At 40.5% G+C, this 16,354-nt stretch overlaps 1 protein-coding gene across 1 annotated transcript in view; it reads right to left on the bottom strand.

Annotated features, from left to right (window-relative positions):
- zgc:171482 (zinc finger protein) overlaps nt 1–16,354 on the bottom strand; it is a 70,740-nt gene that overhangs the window by 18,168 nt on the left and 36,218 nt on the right. Inside the window, exons 4-5 of the mRNA XM_036574136.1 lie at nt 10,206–10,365; nt 5,682–5,915 (exon numbers count right to left, since the gene is read on the bottom strand). Of these exons, the coding sequence (XP_036430029.1) occupies nt 5,682–5,915; nt 10,206–10,365 (394 nt within the window). The remainder of the gene's footprint in view (nt 1–5,681; nt 5,916–10,205; nt 10,366–16,354) is intronic.

Genomic DNA, 16,354 nt, shown 5'->3' with positions numbered 1-16,354 from the left:
TCCTTGTTAATTAAACAGCCTGAAATATCGCAAGGAACCAGAGAGAGAGAGAGGGAGAGAAGACCCAGGCTGATGAATGTTTGTAGGTGGCAGATGAAAGTTTGCTATTTAGTCCTGGCTGTAGGTCACTCTTATTTTCAGACAGCAGACCATCAATCTAATTCTTTTCCTCTGATAACTGCTACTAAGCAGAAAGAGCATTCCAAAAATTCCCCTGCAATCTTAGCCTTTCTTGGTTGAATGGACAGTTAAGGATAGAATACAGGAATAGGTGATTGCTTGGCCGTGGCATTTCGTCTATTCTGGATGCGTTCATTTAAGATTAGCAGAACACTGAAAGACCACTATAAATTGCTTCAGATGTACTCAGGTAGGAGCTCCATTCTGAAAGCCCCATTCTTCAACACAAATGTTGTGGCAAGGCAAGTCAAGACCATAAAACATTAAGTCATACCCACAAGCTATAAAAGATGTGACTATGGCACAATATTTTGGCAAACTAATTTGATATGGCTATGACATTAATGTTCTGTGCACTGTGGTAAGGCACAAAAACTCAGCTGAATATTTCAAAGAGAAAAAATACACCACAGTGAAATTATATATATATATATATATATATATATATATATATTTCCTTTATCTGGGGCTTACGATTAGAAAGCTCCTAATGAAGAACAATGATGAACTACAGTGCTGTGCAAAAGTCAGAGACAATCCTTTATTTATTTAATTTCCTGTCAAAATGTCTATTAAATGAAAGTTATTAATTTTTTAGCATCAGTAAAATAGCACAACACATTCAACAGACATTTACAAAAAAGTCCTAAACAACATCTGTGGATTTTTTTCGGATCAGAAGTAGTGGGGCTTGATTTTATCCTATAGAGTCCTATTTACTCCATATTTCAACATCTTTTGAAACTCCAGTTTTTGAAGCTCCTGTTCTTCCATTTGTTTTCTTTGACTTTCCCGTTCCTTTTGCAGGTGGGCTTCTTATATCTAATTTCCTCAGAAATATCTCCTATAGGCCTTTTTGGCTATAAATTAAATAATTAAAAGGTGGTCTCTGACATTTGCACAGTATTGTATATACTTCGGTGTGTGTTGTCTATATATGTACACAAAAGTATGTGGGCTGTCATTTGGCACACAGTTGTGTACAGTCGTCCAAGATGACTCTCATTTGTCAGAGTGGTGATGTACAGTGTGGAGAGGGAAGGCTTGTTCATTCCGTTTTACACCTCTTTACTGTAATAAGTCATCCAGGCCTTGTGTGAGGTAGAGGTCATAGAGCCGGAGGAAAGCAAGCCAGCTCACAGAAGCAAAGACACATAGCGTTCTTTAAAAGATGATTCTACATTTGATTTATAACACAGGAGATGTAATAAGTAAGGACTTTCCAACATTAAAGTATACGGGTTTTATAATGCATCAAAGTCTAGCTTTATGTCACCACACAATGAATATATCTGAATAACAGTTAAAGAAGCAATAAAACATTAATTTAATTTGCTTTATTTATTTGTTAGTATTTTTTTCAATTAGAACTACTATATGTCTGTATAGAGAATTTTATTTTTCTCGGTTTTGACTGAAGGAGATTGCATCTCTGGCTCACAGACCTTGTCCTGGCATTTTACAGATTCAAAGGAAGTCCAATTCTCTTGCAATTTTAAACACAGTAAATCGCTGCACTTTGAAATCCCCTCTCTGTAGAATGAACATTTGCCCCTAAGGTTCTCTTTATTCTTTTTCTTTTGTTTATTAGGGGAAAATTAATACCTGCCAGAAACATGGGAAAGGGGGGGGATGAGGCATCCTTTGTTCCCATTTCCTCAATGTCAAAATAAACCCTCAGCCGGAAGGCCATTACACCAAAGTAGTTTCCACATAAACAGGCTAGGTTGTGGGTTGCAATCTCCAAGCCGTCACTTCACTGATGCTCTGAACAAGTGGGAGGTCCTAAGAATGAGCAAATGGATCCCAAATGAACAGCTCACAGGAAACGCTGGCTGTCCCATGGAGCCAGCTTTTTACACAGCAGTAGAAACAGAGGTAACAAGGTTTTGGGCCAGTGATGCTCAGGAGAGTGAAGGTTTAGCAATATGAAGTGAAGGTGGATCTTCGTGGACTTCTCTCAGTGTAGAGATGAAAATGTGATGTGAATTTAGCTGTTCTAACTTCACCAGTTTAGAGGTGCGAGACATGTGCATCTCCTTTTGCAGGGTGTTGTAATCAACAGCAAATATTTCTGGTGAGATTAAAATAGAAGGTGACAGGGATATAATCTTAACAAGACCTTCCTTTGGCTTGGTTGCTTTGTTTCAATAATATGAAGATGTTGTTTTGGTTACAAGTGATAAGCTTTTATACTGTTGCTGTCACTAAATTTTAGGCAGAGACTTTAAGAAGCATTTGTGATGATCGCAAGACACAGAACAGCTGTAATTTCTGCAAGGACAAAAAAAAGTGTGTGCGCTGCAAATCCAACTAATTTATATCCTCTTTAGGTTGGAATTCACAAGTTTGATTGTGGAAGGAGAGTGAATGACTGAAAAAAGAAAAAAAAAAAGCTGAAGTATGATTTCTTGGCTCGCACCTCTTTTATGACTTTCTATGACTCTTTTATGGCTTGCTGTGTTTCTGTCCTTGGTAACTGAGTATCAGCATGAACCTGCTGATCCCTCATGAGCCGTCTTTAGACAATGCCCTACTGACAGCTGTCCTGCAAGCATCTGTGTCCTGCTGGGTGCTAAGAACCCAGCATGCTGATGCAGATGAGGCTGAGGCTTAGTTTACATGAGTAAACTTGGAGTCTTTCCAGTCATTTAAGGTGAATTTAAGAAAAAATCAAGCCTACTCTTTTGGCAGAGCCAACACATGATGAAGTCACCTTGTGATGTGCTTGGTATGCTGTATGTCCAATGGTTTGTAGACACCTGCTCACCCGCTGTTCCTTCTGAATTCAAGGGTATTAATAGGCAATTTGTGCCACATTCTACTGCTGTAACAGCCTCTACTCTTCTGGGAAGGACTGTGTGGATTTGTTTGCGCTCAGCCACAGGAGCATTAGTTACGTCAGGTTAGCAAGGTAATCATGCTGGATGATTAGTTCTGGATCATCCTAAACCTGTTCAATGGTGCTCCATCACTTCAGGGTTGCACTGCTTCACCGCCAACTGCTGGTGAGATTTATGCCCCTCTAGCAGACACAGAGGGTGGATCTCAAAACTAATTGATGGTCCTCGATTCCTCTTTCTTTCAGCTTTCAGGTAAGTGGCACTGAAATCAAATGAAATCCACCATCTTTAAGAAGTATCAATTCATTAAATGTGCTCAGAGGAATCAAAGAGAAAGGAGGCTTCCAGAGCGACAAAACACGTGCATCCTACATAGAAGTCTTATTTTTTTGGTAGCACATGACGTATGTCTGTAGTACAGTTTTCTCTGCCTTTCCTTTTTGTTTTTATTGGATAATTCAGTTAATGGCTGGTACTGGGAAAGTTTTATGAAAATGAATTAAATTCTTGATGTATCTGAATTTCAGCAAAGCATGATGTAAAAAAAGTGAGTTGATAATACAATATATATCAATATATAGAAGTGTTTATAATAGGCAGATCTTTTAAGCTCAGTAACAGGTGATGAAAGTGACGACTGAGTGAAGGACGTCTTATTTCTCAAACCAGTTTGGGGTTGATTCCTCTGTCCTTGCATCCTTGCATCTCTTCCTTGCATACTCAGAGGGAGGAGCTAAGACACTCGCAAAAGTCAGATTCATCCACTTGTGGGGGTCTGAAGCACAACCAACGTTACAAAATGTTCTTTCACACGTTGCATGCAATTGCATATTTCCACCAAAGAGGTCTCCAAAGCCACAAATCCTCCATAGTTTTGCTTTAAGCAAGCTGTGCAGAACTGAATGCCTGTGTCAGCAATAGGTAAAACATAAAGGACTCCCTTACACTTTTGGACAAAATTAACTGCTGTGTAAGACCATATATTCTTCTAGTATTTCTTCACCTTTGTTAAAATAAGACTTGTCTTAAGACATGAAAATAGTAAAGAGACAACATATCCAATGTCGAAAGTGAGAAATTGTATTGTTTTTTGAAAAATATATGCCCATTTAAAATTTGATGCCAACAACACATTCCAAAAAAGGTTGGGACGGGGCCAAAGACAGGTTGGTAAAGTTGTGTAATGCTAAAAAAACACCTGGTGGTTGATTGACAACAGGTCAGTAAAACGATATGGGTATAAAAAAAGCATCCCAGAGAGGCTGAGTCTTTCAGAAGTAAAGAAGTAAAGATGAGGGGTTCACCACTCTGTACACGATCAAATAGTGCAACAATTCAAGAATAACGTTTCTCAACATAAAATAGCAAAGAACTTTTGCTTTCCATCATCTACGGTACAAAATAACATTAAAAGATACAGAGAATCTGGAGAAATCTCTGTATATAAGGGACAAGGCCAAAAACCAGTATTTGCTGGCCATGTTCAGTGGGCCCTCAGGCAGCACTGCATTAAAAACATGATTCTGTAGTGGAAATCATTGCATGGGCTCAGAAACACTTCTGGAAAACCAGTGTCTGTGAAAACAGTTTGTTGCTACATCCACAAATGCAAGTTAAAACTCTAAAACGCAAAGAAGAAACCATATATAAACAGGATCCAGAAACGCCGCCACCTTCTCTGGGCCCAAGCTCATTTAAAATGGACTGAGGGGAAGTGGAAAAGTGTGCTGTGGTCCAACAAATCAACATGTGAAATTCTTTTTGGAAATCATGGACTTCCAAAAAGAAGCTTGCTGTCAGTGCGCAGTTCAAAAGCCAGCATTCATGATGGTACAGGGGTGCATTAGTGCACATGGCATGGGTGACGTGCACATCTGTGAAGGCATCATTGATGCTGAACCATATATATACAGGTTTTGGCAACATATGCTGCCATCCAGATGACGTCTTTTTTCAGGGAAGGCCTTGCTTGTTTCAGCAAGACGATGCCAAACCACATTCTGCATGTATTACAACAGAATCGCTCCGTATTAAAAGAGGCCGGATGCTAAACTGGCCTGACTGCAGTCCAGACCTGTTAACATTTGGCGCATTATGAAATGAAAAATACAATAAAAGAGATCCAGAACTGTTGAGAAGCTGAAATTCTATATCAAACAAGAATGGGAAAACATTTTACCTTCAAAACTACAGCAACTGGTCTCCTCAGTTCCCAAACGCTTAGTGTTGTTAAAAGAAGAGGTGATGAAACACAGTGATAAACATGCCCCCGTCCCAACTTTTTGGAACGTGTTGTCGGCTTCAAATTCAAAATGGGCATATATTTTTCAAAAAATAATATAATTTCTCAGTTTCAACATTTGATATGTTGTCTTTGTAGTATTTTCCTTTAACAATATGGTTCACATGAACAATATGGTTCACATATGGTTCTATTTTTATTTACAATATGGTTCACATATGGTTCTATTTTTATTTACATTCTACACAGCATCCCAACTTTTTTGGAAATGGGGTTGTATGGGGTTGTAACTAAGAATGATATTTCTTTGGTCATGGTGACTTTTTTGTTAATGTTTTACCATGCCTATACAGTAACCACCTGCTCCTTATTTCCCATTTTCCTACCTCCTGCTGGCCTTCAGACTTTACACTCACCCGTGCTCTCAGTGGCATCCAGACTACCCGCCAGCTGCTCCAGTAGCCGTGCCCGTGCTGCATTCCTCTTGTGCTTCTTGCCCTCATAGTGCTGCTGTGCCATCAAGGGGTTGTTGAACCAGGCGCCACATAGGCAACAGTATTTGCCTGCTTCCCCATTGTTGCCCATTGGGGGCCATGAGGGTGGAGGTGGCACGGGAGGATCTGTGGGCTGAGGGGTTGTTGGGGTTGAGTCTGAGATAGAGAGCACAGTAAAACTCTGTGAGTGTAAATATAGCTTGCCCTGAATTATAATATAATATTACATTATACAGCACAGTCAGTATTACAACTATGAATACTAATCAGTTTTATGAGCTTTTTGAAATAATGCATACATTAAAAGGTGAATGCCTCTCCTGGGACACATCTTTGCTATGAAGTTGGGGAATGCTTCTTTGTTTTGAAACAGAAGTGCAAGAATGGAAAACCTCCAGGTATCCCATGCTCCATGGCACTACAGACCTGTTACCATGGTTACCACCCCCAAATAGCCTACAGGCCTTGACACCATTGCAAGTTCATCCATCTTTCAAGGCAACAGAAACGTTGTTTCAGCACAGAATTAAAGCCATTTTAATTTACACGTACTTTTAAAAGCAGCAGAGGAGCAGACAACCTTCATTACAAAATACAGAAAAGAATCAAGAATACTCTGTAAGCGCAGACCAGCATAGGTTGCTAGACACGCAGCAGTGGTTGCAAAGATTTGCTGTGGACAGAGAAAGATCTATCGTTTATGCCGTTTCTGATATGGTACTACATATGTGCTGCAGCTAAGGCATCTTGTGCCAGAGGCATTTTAGTTGCCAAGGCCTGGAAGAGAACAGCAGTATGACACAATGCAACTTTATGACCAGTGCTGAAGCAACTTGACAGCTTCACATGAAAAAATGGTGCCTGTGATTGGCTACATGCAACTATAGATGTCTTCAGAGTGGGCTACAGTGTGTAGGTGTGTGTGTGGGTGTATATAATTGAAGATATATTGTCTCGAATTGGCCAGCAAAATACTGACACTATTCTTTAGAAGTGAACTGTAGAAGTGAATTGTAACCCATATAATACTGAGCTATGACTTTGGTGCACATCTAATATACCACTATTCATCCCTTAAGACGTATCTAGTGGGCATGCCTTATAGTGGTTTGATCTTTGAGAACTTGAATGTTGAAGTATTTGGTTGCTAAGGTAGTGTTCAATGCATTAGTTGATTAGTTAGTCACACTGAAGCAACATGAAGCCAAGAACACATAGTTACAGTAACTATGGTTCCCTCTGCTCCTCTCACCACCCACATTGCACTGTTTTGAGTGAGATGATTCTACTGTGCTCAGATTAATTTAAACCAACAATCCAACAATCATTCTTTCACCGCAGGACATATTATTGTATGTGCATGGTGCTAGGAAAATGTTTTATTTCATGAGAAACAAATTTGGAATTTAGTTTTTGTTTTAACTTGTTTATTTTTGTGTAGAAATAGAAAGAAACGAGGTAGATACGCTCCAATACACTGTCAATTCAGGTCAGCTAGATTTAACAACTGAGAAAGAAAAGTTTGTCTGTATTTCTCTCTTTTCCTCCCTCTTCTGCTGTTTGATATGTGCACACTGGTGCGTGAGTAAGTGCTTCTTTCCACTGAGAAGGCCTAGAAGCGCAGGGTAGGGCACACTGGGCCATTTGCAAGAGATGAGTCTGCCAGGGAGTCTAGGGGAGATGGCAGAGAGTGGGGAAGAGAGCCTGACCAGGTAACTCTCAAGGGTATCTCCATCACACTTTGCCTCAACTGTCACCAGCAATCCTCATCTAATGCAGCTCTCTGGAGTACAGAGCACTTTGAATTTTCATGAAGGTTACTTTTGCTTTAATCGCTCATGCAATCCCTAGCCTTCTACTTTCCTTCTAAATTAATGGGGGGGAAAAAAAAAGGCACAGCACTCTTTATACATTATCAGAATTTGATATTTATCTTTGCATACAGCTCATGTTACAAACACCAAATTCTGTGTGTAAATTGAGTCTACATTACATTTAAAATGTAATTTTCACATCATAAAGTACCTCTTTAAAAAGTAAATTGGACAGAAAATGGGAAACAGATGTACATGCTGATGGAGCGTGTTCTGCCTGTCTAGTCTGAGAAACACTGTCTTGCTTGCTTGAAATTACAGCCTGATGATAGGAAATGAAATTTAATAGTATCGATAGGCTAAAGATAGACCCCCTGAGTGTTGCCTAAAACATGTGCTAGACATTTATCACATGGCTGTGCTTTCTTTGGAATACATCATAGTCAAATATGGAAACTGAACAAAACTGTGTCATAATAAATGTGGATCTCTGGGAGGAAATAGAAACAAATCCAGCCACATTGATGCCAAGTTTTAACATAACAACCCCGCTCTAACTCACAGCTTTCCCCAACACTGGCTTATTTCCAGTGGCAATATCTGAGGTGACTGAAAGTGTGTGTCTGGAATAAATTCTATTTTACTTTGACAGCTTTAGTTTTAAATAGCCTTCAACTGTCAATAATACCAAAGCCATGCAATGTCAGTTCAAGTTTTGGTTTCAAAACAAACACAAGCACTTTCTACCTGCTTCTGATTACACAAGAGTTTAACATTGCGGACTGCACTCCATGATGACTTACCTTAAGCATTTCGTTATAAATTTGTTATTTGTTATTAATTTGGCTGAACTGCCATGAAAAAAACACATGCTGGACACTGGATAAAACAGTAGTTTGACAATGGAGATGTTGTTATGCAGATGCTGACATGCTTTAAGCCATGATTAATCAGGAATCTGCCTGTCCGTGTGGCATAGAAACCAGAATACCTTTCTCTATTAATTTCTCTTCAATTCATACTGTACATTTAAAAGTATACAAACACCCCTTAAGGTGCACTCATTGCTGCCAGTTGTGTTCAGTTGTGCACACACAGCTTGTTTAATCATAGAAAAGAATTGCCAATAGAATGAGAAGCTCAGTAGTGGCTACACATAAGCCTAAGGTCATCATGCCCCATGCCAAGCATTGGCTCGAGGGGTATAAAGCTCACAGCACTGAGCTGCGGAGCAGTGGAACGGCATTCTCTAGAATGCTGGGGCACCACTGAATAACTCTGGGATGAGCTGGTGTGGCATTTATTTTCCAGAACTAATTATCCAACATCAGCAACTGAGGCTGTTACTGCAGCAAAGGGGGGACAAACTCACTATTAAATACCCTTGATTTTGGAAGAGATGCTGGGTGAGCAGGTGTCTAAAACCTTTGAACATTTATCGTTTTTGTCAAGTGTAAGTTCAACATAAATTCACACTAATTCACATTTACTGCTGCCTCTGACATTTACGGCACTGGCTGTTCTATTGGCAGATGTGAAGAAAACAATGAGTAAAAAGGGCGCTGTGTGTCATGACTTCCTCAGTGGTGTTAGCCTTTATCTGCTGCTGGGCTCACGTGAGAAGTGTGAGCTGAATAGAGTGCGACATTGACATAGACATTACCCCCAACCCTTTGGATCAATGGGACTGCCAGAAAGCTTTAGGCCCATGCAAACTCACGCTTCACTGAATGTGACTTGGCCCACGTTGCTCCACACACCAGCATCATGGGAGCATTATCTAGCTTGGGGTTTTTAGAAGGAACATAATATACAGTATACATATAGTATATTTAGAGGACACCAACTGTGTCACTGCAATTCAAGCCTTTATTTTATGATTTAGGTCATTAGCATTCCATGCAAGTGCACATTCTATAGGGCTTTTACTCTTAGCAGTTATGAGGGTTCACAGCATGCTGCTTGCTTATAATAGATTCACATTAAAGGTGAGGCTTTAGATACATTACAGAGGAATGATACAGTGGGTGTGCTTCCACGGTGTGTTAGTGGTCTACATCTGTATCTATTGTCTCCATGTAGTCTGAAGCTTTAGCATTGAGTGGAGCTTGAGTAAAGCTGTGTTAATGCTGCATATAGCGCCAGGCCAGAGGGCATTAAATAAAGCTTGTCTGTCTGAGTCGCTCTTCAGCCAGACCAGAGCTGCATGCCGCATAGGCTTTACGCTCACAGTAAACCAATCTCCTCCTCTGCTCTTACAGCCCTGAACTCTGATTCATTACTTGGTGAAAGAGCACACCACTGGGCACCCAATCCCTCCTCGCACCATATTTTACAGTGCACTGCTCCATCGTCTAGGCACCCTGTCTGCCCCGCTCCAGCAAGGTTACATCATGGTGCTGACCACAGCTAATACAGCCCATACTTTATGGACTGTTTTACTGTACACACTATCAGAAGCCCCCTTATGACTAAGATGTTTTTTTCATAGTAAGTGAGTTCAAATCTTCACAGCAACAGCACATATGGACATCACTGGGTCACAGTAAATTTACAGAAAGCAAACACACTGACAAACAGTATTTTTACAAGTTAATGATGAAACACAAAAAAATGTTCATAGCAATCTGACCTGTGGGGGTGGTTAAGCTGGGCTGCTCTCCGAGCACCAGGCGTACTCTCTTTGCATGTGTTTTGCCTTGGTAGTGCGACTGAGCCACGATGGCAGATGTGAAGAACATATTGCAGAGTGTGCAGCATTTGTTCCTGTCCACCTCATTCTCAGCACTGTCCTGCAAGGAGAGACACAGGACAGACAACATCAGGTCAGGCTGATAAGGAAGCATAAGGAAAAAAAACCCCAAAAAAAACAGATACTGCCCTTTATTGCCCTACGAAGTTATGGCTTGGCTTTACTGTAAAAAATTCATTTAAAGCAGACACGTTGGGCTCATTAAGGCAAATGGCTACAATTTACATTAAATTAAGCACAAAAGCATGGAGATAGAAACTATGATTAATGAACCAATTTAAGTTGGTTAATTTTGCAGAACACCAGAACACTTCTTGTATCCTGATAAAGGACTACCGGTTTAAAGATTCTCTTATATACTCTTTTCTTTTGTGTTCCAACCTACAGAAGTACTCAAATCAAGTAATGAAACCATGATCAAATACACAATAGAGTGGTGACCCCTGACACTGTAGGGAGCACATAGCCTCTGATGGGCATCAGAAACACAGGGGCATATGAAATATTCAGCCCGCCCGTTTTGCCCTTAGTGTTTGCCAGCACTGCAGCTGTAAAACATTCATGATGCAAAGTTTGGATACATCTACAGACTGTCCCAGCGGACATTAAGCACAGTATACAAATCACAGTAAACAAACACACACAGACATAGACATGTGCACCAGCACTGTAGAGAAGAAGAGCAATCCTCCAGACATAGACCAAGACTAAGGTGCATTATGCTAGGACTAACTGTGTGTCATGAAAGCCAAACTTCAGACGAAGACGGGCTCTAAGATTAGCAGCATTCTTTTAGTGATGAGTATTGGGAGTACTGAGATTGTGTTCTGGCCTGGAATCATGATCTAAGTCTAAGGCCCACGCTGAGACTTCCAGCAGGGCTCCAGATCAAAAATAAACATTATGGTTCACATTTTGGAGATCCTCTTTGACTACTGTTGCATGTTTTTCTGACCTCACTATCTTAGGGAGAGGACAGTGGATTACTGGGCCACTATCAGTCCTGAAACAGCCTGGGTCCTGGCACTCTTCCCAAATTCCAGCTCTGCTCAGGCCTGACCCATTCCAGCCTCACTGAGAAAGCTGAGAAGGTCAGCCTTAAGTAAACCAAACACAAAAAAGTGCCAAGAATTGCCCCTGTTCACTGGCCTATTTCTCAAGGCAGCACTGCTGCTTATCATCCATTATAAAGACAGCAGAGGCAGTTACTCGAAAGCAGAGGACACCAGGGTTGAGTAACCTCACTCGTATCCTCCACTAAGAGCACTTTAGATCTTTATCTTGCTTAAATAACACAGGATGAGGAAAATACCCATTCTGCATCTTAAAAGCCAACTGAAACATCAGCAAAGCTCTAGCCCTTTGAGGGCCAGTGAGCTTAGAAGTTAGAAGCACTGTCCATGAATGGATCTGTTGCTTATGGCAACACCAAACCTGTGATGTGTGGCTATTTGAGATTGAATAAATTGAGAAAATGAGTGAGTTCACACTGAAGGCACAGGAATAAATAATACAGGAGAAAGTCCTATTTCAAATATATAAGAATATTCCAATACAGGTAACCCCAGATAGTTTACTGTGATAGGCAGAAGAGATGAATAAATCATAACAGAAGAAAATGGCGTTGTGATTCTTCTCAAAGAAGTTATGGATAAACCCAAGTGACTTTTTGAGGGTAAAGTTGTATGAACATTTGAAGTGATTCATAGTATATTCTGGGATCCACAATGTCAACTTGATACTGTAAGTTATAAAGTAGCAGACTTGCTTTAAAACGGCCCAAACGGACACCACTGCACAAAAATACTGCCCAGAAATCCACAGGGACACAGATTTCTAGGTTATGATTTTATTCTTTTGTCATATTTCTGTCTTTTAAGATGCAGTGTGTTTGCTTGGTGCTCAAAGTCTTTTCTTTTCCTTTGTGCCAGAATATCTTGGCACTATCCACACCAACCTCTGTTTTGCTCCATTTCTACACTTTTACACTGTTCCCCACTGCTCCAGCACACACATCTCAAAAGAGAAGTGTCAGCTAGCAAGTCACACTCTCTGAGCCTTTACTTCCAATGCCAGGTGTTAAGCTATTCTTTTCTCTCTGCCAGTCCCTAAATCGACATGTGCACCTTGACTTCCTATCAGGAAAATAGAGGCTGTTTTCTTCCTGTTGTCCCCTGAAGGGTGGCAGTTTCACTGATTCTCCCCCTTTTCCTTCAATGAAATATTTATTGGTATTGGCAGCTCTTTGCCGCGCCTCAGCTTTTCTATGCCTTGTCGCCTCCATCTACACCAGTATCCCCCAACATTCTGACACAGCAATGACTTATTTTGCTGTACTTTTTATGTGTTTGCCTATAACAAGCTCTAATTCCCAAGTAAGTCTGTTCAAAAGATTTGCACGTTGCTTTTAGAACTTGTATCTGACACTGAAATGAAGAATACTAGCCCACAGTCTCACTTCATTAAAATTCTCTAAATCATCACTGAGAAAACGTCACATCCCAGAAACTAACTTTTTAGGACATGTATTAAAAAAGGTTTAATATCTGCTAATGTTTTTGTTTTTGTTTTATGTTGATCTGATCAAGCCTACAAGCAAAATACTGTCATTAGTTTGTGAGCTTGCCCGGTTACCATTCTTTTACACATGAGAAAATAATCCTAAACACAGTGATCCACTGGGATTGTTAGTTTTGAAAAGGTTTGCTTTTCATCATTTTTATTAGGGCATTCAGCATTAAATGTTCACACAGCGTTAAGAGAATTTTGCATTTTTAAATGGTGTAAAAACACAATGGATTTAAAAATAGAGTTCTATTGTTTCCTTATGACAGTGACAAAATACAAAGCATGTACAAGGTACTACACCTTACATTTGGTTTGTTTTATCTTGTTAAGAAGGTACTGAACTGACACTTTGAATCTAATTTAAGCCCTATAGGGAACTTACTGGGATGCTGGCCTATCCTGTCACCGTGTACATGCACTGATGTCTGAGCCAGGGGACAACTGTGTTAGATGTCACTTCCACCTCAAAGTAACAGGGTAAATAAGACTCAACTTCATGGCCTAGTTTTGTTTCCCTGTGCCTGTGACCTGATTCTGGTGGGCTGGGCAGCGGGGTGAGTGTGTTCTGATTGCTGTTTATAGGTGAGGTGTGTAGAACAGAGACAGAGCTATAGAGAAAAGCATTCGACGTCCACTATCTCCCTCAGGACACAGCAAGTGTCTGGCCTGCTCTGATGCACTGGCGTACTCAAAAAAGAAGAAAAAAAAAAAAGGAAAAGAAAAAACAGGTTGTCTGCATTCCTTTCTGTTGATCATGCTCCATTCTTGGTAATGTTTGGAGTAACATGTATATGTGTATGTCTTTGTGTGTGGAGTTTTTCACATATGTGATTGTATGTTTAAAGCATGGAAGAAAACGCCTGTTTGTTTGAAAAGTTGTGCCTAGCTACAGCAATAGTCTGTGTACCATGTATGTGCACTCGTGCATGTAATGTCCTCCAATGTGGAAGAACACAAAGAAAACACACTGAATTTATCCAAGATCTCTATTTATAAGCCTGTCACGGGAGCAGCGGTACCCCACGAGGCAGCACTGTTTGAGTTTGAGTTTTCTATCACTGCTTGCTCGTTTCCTCTGGGCTTTTTTGATTCCTTTCTTTTTTAGATGTGCTTTAGATCTGGCTTCCCATCGCTTTTAGTCAGCCCTGCAGGGCCTGTTGCTTGTGGATTAGAGTAATCATTGTAATCAAGAAATGAGGGCAGAAATTTTTTTCTTCTAATGTAAAGTGGCGTCACACAACATAGAGCAGCTTCTGTTAGGTTAGGAAAGAGAAGCCACCAACACCTAAAATTAAAAACACAAGATGGGAACAGAAGCATTAAAGAAAAAAAAATCGGTTTCATTTTTTATACCTCTGAATGTGTTTTTGCATGAAATTGAATCCCTGCACAGCTGAATGCAAAATATTTTTGACAGTTAGAACAGTGACATTTGAAGAAGTGACAACTCATTACTGATGGTGCTTGCTGAGAAAGTATGCAGGGAGCTTCGCCTTTTGCCTGAGTTTTCGTTTGCTCTCGTTCAAATGCGCCCTTTCTTCATCTGCCGATGTTTCTCTCTCTCTCTCACGCGCTCTCGCTCCTTCACCATCACATACACATCTGCCCATTTACATGTGACCTATTTTGTGAATAATAAAAAGCATTTGTGTGTGTACAAAGGTTTGAAGGTTTTGACAGTGTCTGGCCCTGCCCTGCTCTTAACAAAGAGTTTTTAATTAAGAGCCTGTTTATCTCTCTCTCTCACTCCGTGCATACAGCTCTTCCACTGTTTGGAGGGGCGTGAAAACATGGCTAAAAATAAACGCAGTGAGGAAAGGGGGGAAGCAGACTGAGGCACACACTAATTCTCCCTGTTTGAAGACACGCACAAAATATAGATTTAGAGAAATGAAATGAACGGAAAGAAAACTTTCCCTCCCTCTTTCCAGTTTGTGCTTCTGAACACTTCAAGCTAAGAAGCAGAGGGCTGCTGATCGCTCAAACATTCAATCACGCTTCGTGATGGGAAGCAACTAAAGCAAAAAGGAAGTGCCATGCATACACACTCACACACACACACTCATGAAAAAAAAGATCAACTCTCTTTTTTATCTCTGAGAACCTTTCCGACCTACTTTCTTCTTTTATGTTTGCTCCTGAGCCTGACTACCTTTGCGTGACTTCTTTAAAAAAAGAAACTCTATTGCGCTCACAGCTGCCTAAGTTTACTAGCTCTCCTCATTCCAGCGAAGGAACAGTGTCGATAAAAAGAGGCAGCTTTACAGAGGTAAGCAGGAACAAACCGGCCCATTAAAAGGCTATTCTGGGGGCCAGTGCTTGCTTCATGCAGCCAGAGTGAAAAAGGTGGTGTGAAATGGAAGCTGCTGATGAAGGTAAATCGTGTTGTGCATTGAAGGCAGCACTGACAGTAAAACTCACACACTTTAGGTCTGATTCCATAAAGTCGGCTACGTAGGTACGGGGAGAGGAAAAGACTGCCCTGATAAGTCTGTCCAGGATCAGGAAGCCATCATCCAGATTGAATTTTGGAGTGGGGTGTGATAAATGCAGATCAAGTTGTGCAAAATGGCCTTCAAATTTCAATTTAATGGAGTAAGCCAATTTCTGTTCACTGCTGCAGTTACTAGCAGATGCTGAGCTCTGCTCTCTTTCCTGTACAATTTGATTAGTGGCATGTCTTCAGGAGTGCTGCCCTCTCAGTGTCCTCAAGGGTGGTTAGGTTTGGTAATGGAAGTGCATGCAGACTGGACTGAGCTCTGTCTGGTCCTCAGTAGAATTATCCATAAACACTGCTCTAATGAGCTCTTTATGAGCACACAGACTCACACTCTAACTTACTGCAGCTGAGGACATTCCTCCACAGACTACCTATTATCAGCTGAATGCTTCATAGGCCAATAAATGCACCCTATCCCTCACCCTTAAAGGACTGATGTTAATTACGCAAGCTCAGGGAATTGTAAGTAATTGGATAGTGTCACACTTTTGTTTTGCCTCTGTACTCCAACACATGAGATGTGAAGTGAAACAATCACTACGAGCATAACGTGCAGAAAGTTAGCTTTGATTTGAGTATTTACCTATATACTGGGTGTACTATATAGGAATCAATAAATGACAGTTCTCTTCATGGAGGAGGGTGGGGGAGGTGGTGTATAAAACTTTATTTACTAAAAATGTCATGTTTAGTGTCAGATCTTGTTAGGTTGTGGATCCTTTGTAATGGACGAAGTCTGCAACTATAAACATAACTAGATGCTGGAAAGTCAGTAATGCAGCCATTTTCAGTTCCTGCTTGTTTTGGAGGCTGTTCTCTTTCAGCTTTGTCTTCAATAAGTGAAATGCATGTAATGATAAGACGTTAAGATACTTAAAATGAGCCAGTTCCAATGGCAGCCATACATGCCTATATCATACTATACATTTCACAAATGAGGTGGATTGCTCTGAATCATGAG

The sequence above is a fragment of the Colossoma macropomum genome, unplaced genomic scaffold (assembly GCF_904425465.1).
Source record: "Colossoma macropomum unplaced genomic scaffold, Colossoma_macropomum, whole genome shotgun sequence".
Taxonomy (NCBI): domain Eukaryota; kingdom Metazoa; phylum Chordata; class Actinopteri; order Characiformes; family Serrasalmidae; genus Colossoma; species Colossoma macropomum.
This window is presented reverse-complemented; position numbering and strand designations above follow the sequence as displayed.